The sequence below is a fragment of the Apostichopus japonicus genome, chromosome 3 (genome assembly GCF_037975245.1).
Source record: "Apostichopus japonicus isolate 1M-3 chromosome 3, ASM3797524v1, whole genome shotgun sequence".
NCBI classification, from domain to species: domain Eukaryota; kingdom Metazoa; phylum Echinodermata; class Holothuroidea; order Aspidochirotida; family Stichopodidae; genus Apostichopus; species Apostichopus japonicus.
Window position 1 is genome coordinate 18,459,880 of NC_092563.1, and position 19,371 is coordinate 18,479,250.

The 19,371-nt window shown below is 37.4% G+C and overlaps 2 protein-coding genes across 7 annotated transcripts in view; both read right to left on the reverse strand.

The window, feature by feature from the left end:
* Positions 1 to 3,273, reverse strand: part of LOC139965312 (dipeptidase 1-like) — a 28,991-nt gene extending 25,718 nt beyond the window's left edge. Inside the window, exon 1 of the mRNA XM_071967548.1 lies at positions 3,153 to 3,273. Within this exon, the coding sequence (XP_071823649.1) occupies positions 3,153 to 3,181 (29 nt within the window). The 5' untranslated portion in view covers positions 3,182 to 3,273. The remainder of the gene's footprint in view (positions 1 to 3,152) is intronic.
* Positions 3,274 to 6,836: 3,563 nt separating this feature from the next.
* The window catches only part of LOC139965310 (cytochrome P450 10-like), a 36,977-nt gene continuing 24,442 nt past the window's right edge, over positions 6,837 to 19,371 (reverse strand). For all 6 annotated transcript variants that reach the window (XM_071967534.1, XM_071967538.1, XM_071967535.1 and 3 more), the window contains 6 exons: positions 15,206 to 15,404; positions 14,107 to 14,293; positions 11,988 to 12,154; positions 11,004 to 11,082; positions 10,387 to 10,590; positions 6,837 to 9,639 (listed from right to left, as the gene is read on the reverse strand). In XM_071967534.1, coding sequence (XP_071823635.1) covers positions 9,529 to 9,639; positions 10,387 to 10,590; positions 11,004 to 11,082; positions 11,988 to 12,154; positions 14,107 to 14,293; positions 15,206 to 15,404 — 947 coding nt within the window. In that variant the 3' untranslated portion in view covers positions 6,837 to 9,528. The remainder of the gene's footprint in view (positions 9,640 to 10,386; positions 10,591 to 11,003; positions 11,083 to 11,987; positions 12,155 to 14,106; positions 14,294 to 15,205; positions 15,405 to 19,371) is intronic.

Consider the following 19,371-nt stretch of genomic DNA (forward strand, 5'->3'; position numbering starts at 1 on the left):
AAAATACAACAAGGGCAACATGCAACTAATAAAACAAAGTAAAACCAACAAATACAACATAGTAAGCCAACAGGTGTTAAATAACTAATAGAACAAAATACAACAAGGGCAACATGCAACACGTACAACAAAGTAAAGCCAACATGTGTTACACAACAAATAGAACAAAATACAACAAGGCAACATGCAACAAATACAACAGAGTAAGCCAACATGTGTTACACAACAAATGGAACAAAATACAACAAGGGCAACATGCAACAAATACAACAAAGTAAAACCAACAGGTGTTACACAACAAATAGAACAAAATACAACAATGGCAACATGCAACAAATACAACAGAGTAAGCCAACAGGTGTGACACAACAAATAGAACAAAATACATCAAGGGCAACATGCAACAAATACAATAAAGTAAGCCAACAGGTGTTACACAACGAATAGAATAAAATACAACAAGGGCAACATGCAACAAATACAACACAGTAAGCCAACATGTGTTACACAACAAATGGAACAAAATACAACAAGGGCAACATGCAACAAATACAACAAAGTAAAACCAACAGGTGTTACACAATGAATAGAACAAAATACAACAATGGCAACATGCAACAAATACAACAGAGTAAGCCAACAGTTGTTACACAACGAATAGAACAAAATACAACAAGGGCAACATGCAACAAATACAACAAAGTAAAACCAACAGGTGTGACACAACAAATAGAACAAAATAGAACAAGGGCAACATGCAACAAATACAACAAAGTAAAACCAACAGGTGTGACACAACAAATAGAACAAAATACAACAATGGCAACATGCAACAAATACAACAAAGTAAGCCAACAGGTGTGACACAACAAATAGAACAAAATACAACAAGGGCAACATGCAACAAATACAACAGAGTAAAACCAACAGGTGTGACACAACAAATAGAACAAAATACAACAAGGGCAACAAGCAACAAATGCAACAAAGTAAGCCAACAGGTGTTACACAACGAATAGAACAAAATACAACAAGGGCAACATGCAACAAATACAACAAAGTAAAACCAACAGGTGTTACACAACGAATAGAACAAAATACAACAAGGGCAACATGCAACAAATACAACAGAGTAAAACCAACAGGTGTGACACAACAAATAGAACAAAATAGAACAAGGGCAACATGCAACAAATACAACAAAGTAAAACCAACAGGTGTGACACAACAAATAGAACAAAATACAACAAGGGCAACAAGCAACAAATGCAACAAAGTAAGCCAACAGGTGTTACACAACGAATAGAACAAAATACAACAAGGGCAACATGCAACAAATACAACGAATGCAATAAAAGCAACTAGTTGGTGGTACACAACAACAAAACAGAAAACTCAACAACAACAAGACTAAAGAAAAAATACAAAACAAATGCAACTAATATATAACAAAATACAACAATGTCTTTTTTGGGCAAACTATTAATACTTCCAACAGGTGTGTAACAACAAATAACAACGAATGCTCCGCAAAATACAGTTTGAGTAGGAGGTTCAGTTTAACTTCCATCTGATGGGGGCCCATCAAAAGCAACGAGGGTGTGGGGGGGGGGCGGGGATATAGGCATGTGCGTCATATACTACGACAACTGAAATGGCAGAGAGAAATGAATACAAAACGATTAATTTTGGAAGTGTTTTCTTCTATTTTCTAAGCAACCCGGAAAAAGGAGAAAAAATCGTAACCTTCAAAAAAAGAAAAAAAAAGAACCCCCCCACAAAAAAAATCAACAAATTTTCAATCATACTAACATGGTTACTAGCTATCTAATATTACTATATTTGTGTTAATCAACATCAGATCTAAATGATATATCCACAAGGCTATAAACATGGTGCTACTCTTTGCATATACGGACTTTGGACTCACATTATGGTATAACGTCAGTTTAATGATCGAGAGGGGTAAAGCAGCCTTTTTAGGGCAAGTAAGAAATTGCCTTGGATTAGTTGCATGGAAATGGCAGTGCATGCACGACGGGCAATTCTTTTCTTCAGCTTTATAAAGATTGAAAAGCCAATTTCCAGGAAAAATTGAAACGGTACCGAAGCTTCTTCATTCCGTTTTCCGGCAACGTGGGACCAAAACTCGTAAACTGGACAGAAAACCAGAAACGGTTCATGAGATCGTACTTCGTAAAACCGTACGTGTAGATTAATATATTTACGTCCCCCGCAGCTTCCTCATCGCTCTTTCTATGGTGCAAAATATAGCTGGAGTTTCGGACAATTTGCATATGAAGCTAACTAATCGAGATAATTGAGGGCGCACCTCACGCGATCATATCAGAGCCGTATATACGGCTCTGGATCATATAGTTTATTGTCGTTTTCTTCCACGGCTTTCTTCAAACGTCATTTATACCTGACCATGCAGCGTACAGCTCAGAATGACACGTGAATGACAGATCTTCATAACCAATACATGTTGTGATACTTATCCCCCCCCCAATCCCCCCCCCCCCCCAATATCATAACCCTGTATTATTGGACACGCGTCAAGACAGAGAAACGGGTCGTTATTGAAGTTTATTTCACACAGCCTCATAGTTTAATACAATCTCAGAGTAAAGGCTACATCTCTTTTACTTTTTCTTTTTAATTAGACCATTTGGGATACACAGCATAAAACACAACACGTAGTGCGACATTGGCGTTTTGACGTAATTTCGTTACACTGGACCATATAGTAAGGACTCCAGTATGGGTGCTATTTATAATGATCCCTTTGCAAAATACATATAGCGAAGAATTTAATTAACTAATTACTTAGTGGCACATATACATGTTGGTCAAAGTGAATTAACTCTTTCACAACCACTTAAGGCTGCATAGCATAAAATAACACTTAGAGCGACATTGGAATGTTTCTATTCCAAAATGCTTATTGTAATATAATAGCATTCTATACTTTTAGAGAAATATCTATTTTTCAATTCGACCTTGTACCCAATTTTTCTTCAGATTAAGGCAAATATGATCATAGAATATGTAACTACGTCATGTTCGCGCAAGCTTCATTCGTGCAAACTTCAGTGATGATATCTGAGCATATCCTAAATCATGACATTAAATTTCAAGTTCATACTTACTATACACACGAGAAATGACGACGACTCATCAGATATGTCCTAACGACCAATTTCAAACATTTAGCGTAGGCATATATGGCAAAATCCCCAAATTCCACATGCAAACCCTTCTCAAACCTAATAAGACAGGCAAAGACTCTAAAGCCACTGCAGTGGTAGTAAAGTAACCAAACGACAGTACAATGTATATATGCAAGAATGCAGATGATGGCATGTATAGCTTTATCCTGTGTGTTGTCGTAGCTACGAATTTCGCTTTTGTTACAATATGTGATTATGTAATACCAGTATAAGCGCGATAGGGTTATACCAGGGAGTTGTTATACAGGGTTGGGTTTAGTTGCACAAATCTAGCAACACAGTCACAGTCCCGATGCAATGGGACTGGGGTTGAGAGAGCGGATCAGTCGTTCGGTAGTTTGGTTTAGTCGTGCCCAGGTTCTTTCCTGGGCGATTTTTCCTTAAAAAAAATCTAGCAACGTGCAGGCACTAAAATCGAAGGAAAAGAGTACGGATTTTGTCAGTGAGGACCTAAGTTATATTAGCCTATATATGGTGCCTCAGAGCGTAGGCTACTACTCGAAACAGCAATCGATTTATAAAGAGTTCAACATATTTTATGCCAGATAACTTTTTATTTCTGAATTTATGCTATTTTAGAATTCAAACATTTATCGTAAATATAATAATAAACATTCGCAAATAGTTGAAATAACCATCTTGATGAAGGTTTTACTTGTATTAAGCTATTTTGGTGGTACACATTACTGTAAGTAGTTATAGGTGACAATATAGGCTGGGTGACTTTTCTTCATGTGTATCATGATGTTCTTCTTCTGGGGGAATCACGTGATACACACCTGACGATGATTACACAGTTCACTGTATCTATATGCAAGGGGACTGATGGGGTTGAGAGCGGATCAGTCGGTTCGTTGTTTGTTTGTTTTTTTCGCGGCCAGGCTCTTTCCCGGTGACTTTTCTTAAAAAGTAGCTAATGTGTAGTATTAATGTTGCCCTTCTAGAATCGTGATACACACATGACGATGATCACATAGTCAGTTTTGATGCAAGGGGACTGGAGTTTAGGGCGGACCAGTCGGTTTGTAGTTTGGTTTTCCGTGGACATAAGCTTTCAACGACGTTTACGTAATGCAAGCCGTACGACCGAAAATGTAACGTTATACTGTAGAGGGCCGGCTTCTCATCGGTAAAATAATATACCGTACAGTGCAAATATTGGCAATATAGCTGTATTTTCTTGATTGTTTCCTTAAAAGGAGCTGATTTCATTCTTTGGGTTGTATACAACAAAGGGTCATTTTATAATAAAGAGATACACATCGATTTCACAGAAAAGGCCGAGATTACAGTATATCCGAAAGTTCTGTATTTACTGTAGGCGAATATAATCAATATCAGAATGCCTATCTTCAATGCATCCTATTTTACCAAGGTTTCAATTAGTTTTCGTAAATGCTAATAAAATCAAACATTTCTAATTTACTCTCTATACTTATAATATTTGCAGAATGTAACTCTATCGTTCCAAATTAAAAAGGCAGAACTTAGGGCGACATCTCAATCAAGACTGGCGGAGATCATGCCATCAAATAATATTAATTGTATATTAGGATGATTGCAAAAGAGATACCAACTTATTAAAGTATATGCTTTGATACTTTGCATATATATATATATATATATATATATATATATATATATATATATATATATATATATATAAATGAAAATCGTAATGAGTTGGAAAATCAAGAACAGTGAAAAAACTTTCAGTCTCCACCGGGATTCGAACCACGGGCCTCCCGCTCTGTACGCGGACACCCTAACCACTAGGCTATGGACGCTGATTGTATGTCCAGAGGTTCGAAACCGGTAAGGAAGATCGTAATTCTACTGTGGGCGTTTGTCACCTATATCGAACAATACTAGTTCTGTTTTTGGTGACATATTTTGCCCTACTCTAGAGATCAAACATGATGCTATCCAACTCGAAAATCATTTTTGATTCCTAAAGCCGGATCTCGAAAGAGATACTTTGAACAGACTTTATGTTAATGCAATGGAGGTAAACGACAAAGGCAAATGAATATATATAAATGAAAATCGTAATGAGTTGGAAAATCAAGAACAGTGAAAAAACTTTCAGTCTCCACCGGGATTCGAACCACGGGCCTCCCGCTCTGTACGCGGACACCCTAACCACTAGGCTATGGACGCTGATTGTATGTCCAGAGGTTCGAAACCGGTAAGGAAGATCGTAATTCTACTGTGGGCGTTTGTCACCTATATCGAACAATACTAGTTCTGTTTTTGGTGACATATTTTGCCCTACTCTAGAGATCAAACATGATGCTATCCAACTCGAAAATCATTTTTGATTCCTAAAGCCGGATCTCGAAAGAGATACTTTGAACAGACTTTATGTTAATGCAATGGAGGTAAACGACAAAGGCAAATGAATATATATAAATGAAAATCGTAATGAGTTGGAAAATCAAGAACAGTGAAAAAACTTTCAGTCTCCACCGGGATTCGAACCACGGGCCTCCCGCTCTGTACGCGGACACCCTAACCACTAGGCTATGGACGCTGATTGTCCAGAGGTTCGAAACCGGTAAAGAAGATCGTAATTCTACTGTGGGCGTTTGTCACCTATATCGAACAATACTAGTTCTGTTTTTGGTGACATATTTTGCCCTACTCTAGAGATCAAACATGATGCTATCCAACTCGAAAATCATTTTTGATTCCTAAAGCCGGATCTCGAAAGAGATACTTTGAACAGACTTTATGTTAATGCAATGGAGGTAAACGACAAAGGCAAATGAATATATATAAATGAAAATCGTAATGAGTTGGAAAATCAAGAACAGTGAAAAAACTTTCAGTCTCCACCGGGATTCGAACCACGGGCCTCCCGCTCTGTACGCGGACACCCTAACCACTAGGCTATGGACGCTGATTGTATGTCCAGAGGTTCGAAACCGGTAAGGAAGATCGTAATTCTACTGTGGGCGTTTGTCACCTATATCGAACAATACTAGTTCTGTTTTTGGTGTCATATTTTGCCCTACTCTAGAGATCAAACATGATGCTATCCAACTCGAAAATCATTTTTGATTCCTAAAGCCGGATCTCGAAAGAGATACTTTGAACAGACTTTATGTTAATGCAATGGAGGTAAACGACAAAGGCAAATGAATATATATAAATGAAAATCGTAATGAGTTGGAAAATCAAGAACAGTGAAAAAACTTTCAGTCTCCACCGGGATTCGAACCACGGGCCTCCCGCTCTGTACGCGGACACCCTAACCACTAGGCTATGGACGCTGATTGTATGTCCAGAGGTTCGAAACCGGTAAGGAAGATCGTAATTCTACTGTGGGCGTTTGTCACCTATATCGAACAATACTAGTTCTGTTTTTGGTGACATATTTTGCCCTACTCTAGAGATCAAACCGGTTTCGAACCTCTGGACATACAATCAGCGTCCATAGCCTAGTGGTTAGGGTGTCCGCGTACAGAGCGGGAGGCCCGTGGTTCGAATCCCGGTGGAGACTGAAAGTTTTTTCACTGTTCTTGATTTTCCAACTCATTACGATTTTCATTTATATATATTCATTTGCCTTTGTCGTTTACCTCCATTGCATTAACATATATATATATATATATAGGGGGCAGGGAGGGGCAACGAAACGGGACAGACATCCTATCAGTTGTTTCTCAATCCGAATGTATATATACTGGGATGCATACAGCTAAATATGCTTTCATCTCTACTAATATTTAGATAAAGATATAGATATATAGATAGATCGTTCGGTGACGACAAGTTTCCACCACGATATGTACATGACCACAATGTAATTCATAAATTACCTAAGTAACATCACAAACGCCGTTTTCGTAAATATGGATTTGTGATAGGATATTATGTCGTATATTGGAATAATACATGCTACCATGCAGGCTGTTTACACTTACTTTAGTGAAACTTTGCCACAACTAACTTCTTCGCAGTTTAGTCGAAGTTAACCACATTCATAATAAAAACAGTATTGCCCCAAAATGTTATCCTATAAATGTAGCTATAACTCTGATAAAAAACAACTTTCCCAGGGATGTTACTCCGCACGATCAGTGGGCTACCGGTAGGGCGGGGGAGGGGGGCGGCTAGACCCAACTCACCCGCCTCCCACCCATGCTCACGACTATACATAGAAGGAGATTTGAACTAAGACAATTAATTTCCTTGATGAGGTAAGATGCTTCGAAAGAGGTTATTATACGGTAACGTTCGATTGACCATAGCCGGGCAGATCTGATCTACCTGGCCGTTCGTTTTAAGGTAAAATGATCTATAAACCAAAATTAAGCAGTTTGCTGAGGAAAACTTATGGGAAGCTCCTTTCCTGCGTGTTATAGCAGAACTTTGGCGATAATTTTTTTCACTGGATTCAAGGAGTTGATGCTTCATTTTTTTATATCCATGAAAAATTATGATTATTAAAGTTGTGAATTTCGTAATCATATTTTGTTTTACCCATTTTCATCTCCGAGATGTATATGCGACATATATGCGACATATGGCTCTCAATACATTTTCGCTTCGTTTTTGCATAATTTCATCAAACATTAAATCATACCAAAATAATTAGATATTTTGTATGGTTTTACTAAAAACGAAGTATGTTAATAAAAGTGCCTTAAAGTGGGAATAATATATTGGATTATACACACATATTTAACATACCAATACTTTTGTCTTTTTTGGGCGATAAAATAATTTACATCAATACGTGCACCTCAATATGAAAGAATCATACACTAAAAACAAAATAAATGTTCACGAAATTCTTAAAGTGCCACGAAAAGTTCCAACACGTATTATATTTTGTTTAGCTATATATCGAATATGTCCCTAAGTCGAGATGAACATTATCTCGATTATTTCGAAGGCAGACCATCTCATGGCATTTTGAGAGCTCCGTAAATATGTAATTGTCAAAGACCACGTGATACACGTGGTTAATTATTATATGATGGGAATCTATATTGGTATACACTCTAGTACATAGGGACATGCAACAACCACACTTAAACTTATATGATATATGATAAAGAGGTACAGTTCTTGCATTTTGTCAACCAACTGTATTTTTTAGATACACCAGAATACTCGCAAACTGAATAGAAGATAAAATATTTATATACACAGTTAATATTTACAAAAAGGTTACCCACACTTGTGCACTTTGATATATATCCGGATATATAGCTAACTTTGCTCATATGGATTTAATTTTCATACACAATATTGTCATAAAAAATTTATAAACTGTTCATTTCAAGATAATACAAATTCGCTCTCTCAGAGGTCGTCCAATTGAGGAATCTCTAATTCCACCGAAAGTGATTTCTTTCATCTCAGAGACTAGAATTTTCCAGAAAAATTCAGCTCAAGTCTTGTAACTAACCAGGCATTATTTCCATTTTCTTTGTACGTAATAGTCATTTAACTTGTTTTTTTCCCCATGGAAGAGTGAAAGTTTCTTCTTCCTCGATAGAATCGCCACATGTATGCACTCACAACGACAGAATTAATCCCTTTTTTTATGAGGAATTAAGAGTAAACTCTCCGCAAGTGAACAGTACAGGGTCTCAGAAATTTGTGGATGGTCGTTTGACGAGATGGCGTCAGTATATATATACTATCTGTGAAGCACTAGGTTAAAGATCGACGGTAGTGGAGGAACGTTTCCGTATTTTATAAGTTGACGTGTGACGTCACAGAAAAGACACCAATCACATTGCTCGACGTTTTTTTCGTGGTTTCGGAAGATGCTGGTCTTATCCGAGGCTCCAGATGTGCCACTAGTTCCAACGTTCCAGCGCCGCCCCACCGGCTGGATCAATGCAATTTATGTCCCAATCCGCCTCCCTTAGGCTATCAATATTTCATTGACTGAGGAATAAGTCGGGCGTCGAGTTTAAGCTATATTAGCTCAGTAAAAACCACTTTCCTCCTTAGGACAAACGTGAAACTACAATACCTGCAGATGATATATACATATATAGCCTCTATTCAATGTAAGAAATCAGCCTCTAAAATCGAACGAGAACACATGGCAACAATGTTTTCAAGTGTTCTCCGAGAACTCCAATAAAACTTGTTTTCTGTCGTTTGCTTCAACTTTACACAACAACGAATTAACAACAGCTCTAAAGACTGCAAAAAATCTTCTCTTAGGTTTTGATCGATCTCTGTGAGAGAGATTAAGATTTTAGAATGGTCCGATATTCACTCCTTTCTTACAGTAGCTAAGTGCACGAGGTTACGAGGTCAGAGTTCATGACCTGTCAAAGACCTTTGGTTGCATTGGACTGCTTGGTCTACTGGTAATCTTAAAGTCCAAAGAGATATCTTCTCGGTGCCATTCGAAGCGGAAATTTTGCAGAAGCTATAATAAAATAGAAAGTATAAACAGTTTATGTCAAATTTATTAGGTTTCGACCCTACCTCTAAAATTTCTATGCACATTACATACGTCATCAGAAGAAATTATATTTGGTTACGCTGCAAGTGAGTTTTACCAATACCTCAACCGATTAAACAAATATAAAGAATATTAAACAATACTTCACACTAATTACATCAGGAATGAAAAAAACAAAGAACAAAACAGAATGAACAAAAACATCACAGCAGTATCGAAACAAAACACTCATGAATTATATGTTAAACACCATTAGCTCGCTCTTAACAATTACTTATTGAATATTTAATCCAATTTAATTTATTGGTTTGATTTATTTATTAACCCTTTGCCTAAATCCTTTCTTTCTGTTGCAATTTCGTATTATGATGAAACTGGTCTCCGGTCCGCATACAGTCATATATTACAAGCCTTTCACCAGGTTGAAGCGAGTTCGACGGAAAATGCATTTTTGTGAAAGCTATCCAAATTACAGACCAAAAAAAAAACCCCTCAAGTTCGGCAATTGTGTCTCAATTTAACGTAAGCATGAATAAGCAATTATTGTAGTCAACCTAGCCTGAGCTTTCTAGACTGGAAAAGATGGCGCTATTTAAATACAAACGATTCTCCAAGTGCCAATTGTGTTGCTATTATGTGTGTAGCCTACATACTATATATATATATATATATATATATATATGTAATGTCACAATATAAAGATTTTCATACCTTGACAAGTCCCGTGTGGATTTGCTGTTCAGCGAATCGTTTCCCCAGGCAACCGCGAAAACCAACGCCAAAGGTTATAGTAAGATATGGGTTAGCTAGGATGCTCCTGTCTGCCGCCCTCAGCCATCGTTCAGGCTGAAACTTCTCAGGCTCGGGTACATATTCAGACATCATTCCAGCCACTGCGTGGATTCTAATAATTGACTGAAAATTTATAATGATACAAACAGTTAAAATAACTGAACGAATATTGGACCAATGCGGCTCATTGTCAGAAGACGAACCGGTTCTGGGTCTTCAGACGGGAACTGTAAAATCAGTAAGTATTTTCCTCAAAAAAGGTACCTGTTGCCTATTGCAAGTACAAGATGCATTTTAAGAAGTGCATTTGATTTTAAAGCAATTTGACCCAGAGGTGAAACCGAGATGGAGTTTGAAGCATTTGCAATGAAAATGTTTTCGTTCTGTAAATGAAACTATTTTCATTTTTAATCTTTCAGTGGAGTAGTTTTTAAATGCCGTTTTCCGGACTCCGAACTCTCAATGAGTTCTTATATCTACATCACTTTAGGTTTCATTACGTGATTGATTTAAAGCGCTATACTGTTGTCACTTACGTTGGCTGGAATATTATATCCAGATAAAGTAATATTCTTGTCCAATATTCTTGACGTACCGTCGATAGTTGGAAATAGCCTGTTCAGGAAATAACGAAATAAAAAATATTAAATTAACCACGAGGGACATCTCAAACAAGTGGTATTTATTTCATAATTTCTAAATTTAGGCTCAATGTAGAAATCAAATCTAACAAAAAAAAAAGAAGATTTTGTTGAATTGAAGAGAAGTGAAAGACAATGATCGTTGCAGGAGAGAAAGGAAAGACAAGAAGGGGTCTACAGGAGCCTATATGAGACCTCACACAACTAACTCTTAGTGCCCTTGTATGGAGGTAACATCATGCACCCAACACATTATTTCACTCACAGAAAATACGACTAACGAAATCTACTTTCCTAGACTGAAACCTTGATATCATCTCTCAGCTGGTCTAATTGGGTGGTTCAGGTAGTTTTCAGGTTTACAATAAGGTTGACAGGTTATAAACTTAGGAATGGTAGATTCGAAAATATGAGGGCAGTGTTCCCGAAGAGTGTTAATGAGGGCAGCAATGCAAGAATGTTATACCGATTGTTACAGGCTACCTATATAGGAGTGTGTATATGTAAAAGGAGACCGATAAGAAATAGAACTGCATGTGCCTGCAAATGCGCAGTATTGTAGTGCGTGTGGGGTGCTTGCAGTATTAGGAAAAACTTTTCGGTTGTTCATGCTGTTATTTTTTGGGCGGACAACACACCAGGGAGTATAGTCATGTAGGTACCTACAAAGTAAGGGCGCTTGTGAGCGTCGTGACAGGCTCAGAAAAAGTTGGCTACGCTGGTAGTCTCTGAAACTGCAAATGTACAGAGACTATATGAAACTTTAAGTTTCAACTTCCAGTCATGTAGGTATCGTTCACTTGGTCAGAATTGTCGAGACTGTAGCGCGCACGCGCACTACAATAACAAAGCAAGTATACTTGAACGGTAAATTCTCACCTCGCAGATTCCTTGACACACGCTTTGAGGTATGGTAGCATCTGAAGTACTTCCGGTGTAACAGGTTCATCGGGAGACAAAACACGTGATATCTCTTCGTAAACTTTCTCTTGGCATTCTGGATTTTTCGCGAGGTTGTATATAATAAATGAGAACGTACTAGACGTCTATGCAAAAACAAAGAAAGAAAAAAAGATGAATTTTCACATTAACATGACTGTAATGATTGAATATAACGAATTATAATAATTTATGGCATATCGGACAGTCACGTAACCACAAATCAGAGGGTGGGGTTTGGGCGGGGGGGGGGGGGTGGACTAAGTTTTGGGGAAGGTTGTGGAGAAAGAAGGGTGAGGATATAAGTGTGGAGAGGGAGAAGTGTGGAGGAGAGGTTATGGCGTATACAAGGGGTGTGGGGTATGATGGTCACGAAGTATCGGAGTGGTTGAGAAAAAGGAGTGTTGTGGAGGTTGCTAAGGGGAAAATATGAAGGAGGAGGGCAGTCGATTACAAGGATGTCGAGTAGAAGGGGTGTTAAGGAGGGTGTGACGTTACAGGAGTAGGAATTAGCAGAGGTGTTCAGGAGGAAGGATATGGAGAAGGCGCGTGGAGATGAAGGAGGGTTGGGTTGGTAAATGCCTGACTTTTTACCGACGAATGTGAACACTTTCTTTAAAAGTAGGAAAGTATGACGGAGGAAAGAATTGGAGGTGGTGGTGGTGGGAGGGGAGGGGGGGGGAGTTAGTTAATATTTTGCCCCTGGTTAATGAACGAAATATTAAATTTGTATTTTTCAGACTTAGTCTGTTCGTTGTTGTCACGGAAAGCAGTCATAGAGATGTTTATTTTGATGTACTGTAAAATGTCGATACAAGGTACCGGTAGTATCTGACAGATAAAATACACTTCACAAACTTAACATTTATCACTGAACGTCATTTTCTAGTAACGAAGGAAATTCTCAATTTTATATTTACTCTTTGCCGTTATAACTGAATCGGCATTTTGCTTGTCATGTATACAGTTAGGTTTATCTCTGTATGAATTGATTTGATCAGTGAACATTTGAACGCTTAGGATAATGTTTCTTATGATACAGGGAGCACACTGCTTCATATTCCCCCAACGCGAATGCCCATGCTATCGTAAATGCACTAATTCAAGCACTTTGTTTGCATGGCAGAGTCCCACTAGCATACTAATGACGCTGTGAAAACTCTTCACAATATATAGCAGAAACCGTTCTAGGTTTACCTTGAACTAATACTAGCCTATTTTCATACGTTACTTAATCTCTGACTCGTTGAAAATGAGACCTATAAGAAGAAGAAATGTGCAATTTATTGTGGGGTGCAAAACTAGTCTCCTTCTATTTTGTAATTTAGAACTTGAATTACTTCCCATAGTTATTCAGGTTGCTTGTGGTTGATGTTTGTTTTTGTTGGGGGTACGTGTTGTTGGCTCAATTTATTATAATTGATGGATATAAGGATTTGCAAATATTGCTACTTAAGTAATAATAATAATAATAATCATAATAATAATAATATACTAATAATCAGCATTTATATTTTACGACGCTTATGCGACCACAAATGATGGAGAAACCCGAAAGGGCTTATGGATTACAACTTACACGTCCGGTGGCTTCCGATTCAACAGTTTAACTCAACTTTGGAATCTTTTCAGTTTAGAAATTAATTCCAGTTGGGAAACACCGTAGATTGCTCTTGGATGAAAAACCCACCCTACTATGATCCGGCCGGGTATCGAACCCGGAACCTCCCGATTGCTAAAGTTCTGAAGTTTGCAACACTTTAGTCTACCTACCTATCGTTGCTTTCGCTAACAACGATATGTTTACACTCACCATTAAAAAATGATAAACAAAGGAAATTAAAAACTTTTACCTCTGCAGAGTGACAATGTATGCTATCACAGATTGTCAAAACTGCAGCGCGTTGTCGTTATACAATTACTTTCGAATCTTCCGAAGTAGGGACATTTGTCCAACCTTTATATGGGGAGGTTGTTTACCCCAGACATTTTTTTGTCTTGTATACTAAATAAGATTGATGGATTTCATTCTTGTTTTAAAAGGATAAAATTGACTCACTGTGTCGATCGCTCCTAGTAAGAGGTCATTCAAAAGGTCAGAGATCATTTCCGGTCCGACGTTACTATGTGTGACAAGCAACGTCTCTAAGAAATTGGCTTCCCTGACCAACGGCTGGGAGTCGGATGGTGCTCGAAATTCCCGTGACATGCTATTAATAGTATCATGGACGTATGATAGCATGAATCTGAAGAAGATAAGAAATGAGAAACAAGATGGAGAGAAGTTATAGAGACACTTGTCGCATCAGCATGATTACGTCATAAAATAATAGAACAACTTGGGATAAATCTCACTCCAGTTGAATTCGACAGATACCGACACGACCCGGCTCAATTCGACCGACGTAACGTCGATAACCGTTTAAAGCGTTGCAGCGTCAGTGTTCTTATGACTACGACTGATTAAGAATAAGTCAGTTTTAAGTCACGTTGGCTGAGATCTGGACGACTTAACATGTTACGTGTTCTAAATAGTGACAGCAGGCGGTGACTGTCGTACAGTGTGGGACAGGATTAGGACTACACAACTGCTTAATGTCGACAACTTGATGCAACCAATCATAGGGGAATAACGTTCCATGTCCAATATAAGTGCAACCGATGGGAGTTCACTAATGACTATACGTCTAAATTAGCTATAATGACGTCATCGGTCGTATAGATGAGAGCGTTACGTAACATTTGTAAACCTGGATCAGATCTGCTAAGGCAGCTCGTTGCGTTGGGTTTGGAAACTTGATCACATTATGCGATACTGATAATATCCCATAAGTGTGGTTCATTAGCTTCCCTAGTGCTGTTTTACTTCAAAAAGAGAAAGATTGTAAGAAATATATACAAAATTCAGGTTTGCAATATCTACACATGATTAATAATATGTAGTGAGTGAGTGATATGTATATATATATATATATATATAAATATAAATAAATAAATATATATATAAATATATATATATATATATATATATAAATATATTTATATATATGTATATATATATATATGTATATATGTTTATATATATATATATATATATATATATATATATATATATTTCTATACATATTTCTATATATATTTCTATATATTTAACTCACTCGAAAAAGAAATCTTGTGCAGCAACAAATTTTTTCCACGTTTCGTTGTATATGCCAATCTTGTACAGGGGGAGTCCATATATGAGATCGCCGAGACCATTGAAGAAGTGAATGGCAGATGTGATGACCCTCTCGGCTTGAGGGCTGAGATTTTGATCCATGCAACCTATTCTGCTATCCAAGACAACACTTCCTAAAGCTGAAACGAGAAGGAGGGAGGAAAGAGAACGAGGTTAAATCGGCGTGAAATATCCTTTATAATGTTCATGCACTTTGTTTCGTACCGTCTCTGTAATACCTTATAAAATAAGACTGGTTTTGTATGTGAGAAAGTGCTCCCTTTCTACCCACCACTTTCCCTACCCCTTACACCAAGGTTGTCCAACCTTTTGCAGAGGAGGGCCACATGGAATGATTATGATGAAGGAGGGGGCCGCATAAACCCTACGCTCGATTTTCGATTTCTTGCCCGAAGCCCAAGGCAACAAAATGTGAGCACTGCGCGCGGAGCGCACTGATTTATTTTCCTTCCTGATAAAACAGATGAATAAAGTCCAGCCCCCCCCCCTCCGCTGAGAGTGTCACACAAACTGACCTGTATGCAGTTTTTTGGACCCAGAAGGTTCGAATGATTGATTATATAGCTTCAAATTGTTATCAATAAATCTGCTCACTAAAATTTCGCACCGTAGAGCATCTCTGGCGGGCCGGACGCAACCCTGCGGTGGGCCGGACTGTGGCCCGCGGGCCGTAGGTTGGACAACCCTGCTAGGCTTACACCGTCGATACACGTACGCGCAAAGAGGCACAGTAGCATATTAGATTGTTACAACAGTGTACTTCCTATATATGAGGTTATAATTGCTAATTGTTTGCAAAGAGTCAAGGCTTGACGACGCAAATCAAAATAGAGCGACATAAATATATATTTTTTTGCGCAACCAATTTCAGGACGGCGGTGAAATGGCTAGTTAAAGATTGAACCCGACTGACCATTATTTGGCCTCATTGTTTTGCTAGCATATTTTGCATGGCATTACACGATAACTTTTAACTGTTCTCCTCAGAACAAAGATATGAAAGTTATCCTATATATGACTAATATTATAACCAACACCATTAATAACAAATGAAACCTAATGTTCATTAAAGCGGTCTTGGTCACGTGATTTTTATTTACATCACGTGATTCCATTGTAATATAGCTTAGACTGATATAAATGTACACACAATCTTGTATGTACAAATTATTACCACCAAATCTAACTTACCTGCATGGTGATTGAGAATTAAAATTAAGGGTTCACTTTTTTAAATTTTTTATATATTAATTAAATGCAAGCATCAGCTCCAGCTACAATTATACTGCCCTTGAACTACACTAACACCAAGGCCACCCGTAAAATCAGCAGATATGTTACCTATGTAAGTCATTAAATAGAGATCATACTTCTAGTTCCAAATCTATGCACGCAAACTTAAACTTGATTGATTTTTGTCAATTTTTCTCGTCAAAAGATTCGATTTTTTTCATACAAGTATTAGTATTTCTATGGCAGTAGCGTGTCAACGTTATGAAGGGAAAGAGAGAGAAAGCAAAACGGAAAATGTGGGTCACCCTGTGATCCGATTTCTGGAGATTTTCAAGGTCTAACTATCAACCCTTAAGTCTGAACACACTTCTGTGGGCACAGATATTTTGTCCACCTGTTTTCACTTCCTTAAGAAGAAACAAAGGAGGCAAAAGAAAGTAATATATTTAAACAAATAATTCGTTTATAATAAACTATTCACTATGGGCTAACCGTCTGAGGTAAGGAGATATTTATCATTCTCACAGGGTCAAACATCTTAACGTTACAATTTGTGTTGATTTGGCTTTAATCATTTGATATAATACTCCAGCATTTCAAGAAAATATAGTTTCATGCAAAAAACCTAATTTGCTCCTTAAGTCCACCAAAATGGCACCAGGAATGATGTAACTCGGCATAGAAATGTTGGCAAAAGAAATAACATAAATGATGTGTGTGGGACACAAAATATTCTATGTGTAGAACGCAAAATATTCTGTGTCTTGAGTACAAAATGTTCTCTTTGAAGGACACAATACTATATTCTTCTGTGTGTAGAACACAAAATATTCTGTATTGGAACAAACTGTGAAAATATGTAATGACATGTTTGTTAGGAGCAAACCCAAATGATTTTAATCTCAGAGGTTTATTTAGTAATAGTAGTTTTACTTTTACAGATTGAGGTGAATAAAATGTTTGTATTGAACTGTACAATGGTATCGCCAGAGAGACACAAGTTCAACTCAACGCTGTAACTGTACAACTTGAAATGGCTTGGAAAGTAGGTTGCCATTGTGAATTACTGTATAGGAAAGTAGGTCACTCTATGAACGGAACTTCCATTGTCATTTCACAAATTAACGTTCCCCACTAGGCAAGCAAAATGAGCAGACAATATATCCTGAGTGGGATTATATGAATGCAAATATAAACAGCCAGCAGATTGACAGAAACCACCAGAAAATCATTATTATCGATATCACAGATTGAGCGATTAAACAACTGAAGGTTCGCAGTACTTTCGAAAGTAAATTCTCATTCTTAATACCGTACCGTATATCTTAAACTGTACCCTGCAAAATACAACATAATTACCAAGGTATTACAGGTAATATATATATACATATTTTGTCTTGATTTGCTTAGGTTTCATTTTTGAATCGAACATTGTGTCCAAACTCGACCTGACCGCCTTTTTTTGGCGACTGATGACGTCATAAAGGATTATTTTGGAACATATTTGTCCTTTCAAGGAACTTTGTCATGAAATTGGTTGGAAGAACAAAATACGAAACTGGGTTGCTTTGTTTCCCCCCGCCTCCTTTTTTTCCACGAATTCTTTGATCGCATGAATTACTTTCATCCCTTACGTGAGAAGGGGACTTATGGAGTATAGAATAATAAAGAGAAGGGGGGGGACACAGGGGTGAAAAGGTCGACCCAGTTCATCATTTCAAGCTAAAATGTGTGCATCTAATGGCATTTTCATTGTAGAAGAACTATCGACATCTCGAATATAAATGTTAAGTAAAATCGAAGTGGAAGAAGGGTTTGGGGGGGGGGGTGGGACAGGTGTGGGTGGGTATAGGGAAATGGCGGATAAAATTAAAGCCATAATTGGTTCCCAAAATGAATTACATGCAGTTGTCTCAAAGTCCAAATTTAAGACAGAATTTATGTCTGAATCTCGTTCAATTTCTCGTTCACATTAAGTCACTGTATCGGTATAGACGAACGTTATAGCATACGAAATCAATACGTTAATTACTTTCTGGAGTCCATCGAAAATACTTATTTTATAGAGTACATGGTTTAGTTACCTTCTAGAGTCCATCGTTTGTTTCTAGATCTCATCGAAAATACTCATTTGATAGAGTCCATGGTTTAGTTACCTTCTAGAGTACATCCGAGTCGTTTATTTCTAGATAACATCGTTAGTACTTATTTTATAGAGTACATCGTTTAGTTACCTTCTATAGTACATCGTTTAGTTACTTTCTAGAGTCCATGGTTAGTACTTACTTTCTAGAGTCCATGGTTAGTACTTACTTTCTAAATCTCATTGTTAGTACTTACTTTCTAGATCTCATCGTTAGAACTTACTTTCTAGATCTCATCGTTAGTACTTACTTTCTAGAGTCCATCGTTAGTACTTACTTTCTAGATCTCATCGCTAGTACTTACTTTCTAAATCTCATTGTTAGTACTTACTTTCTAGATCTCACCATTAGTACTTACTTTCTAGATCTCATCGTTAGTACTTACTTTCTAGAGTCCATCGTTAGTACTTACTTTCAAGATCTCACCATTAGTACTTACTTTCTAGATCTCATCGTTAGTACTTACTTTCCAGAGTCCATCGTTAGTACTTACTTTCTAAATCTCATCGTTAGTACTTACTTTCTAGATCTCATCGTTAGTACTTACTTTCTAGATCTCACCATTAGTACTTACTTTGTAGATCTCATCGTTAGTACTTACTTTCTAGAGTCCATCGTTAGTACTTACTTTCTAGATCTCATCGCTAGTACTTACTTTCTAGATCTCATCGTTAGTACTTACTTTCTAGATCTCACCATTAGTACTTAC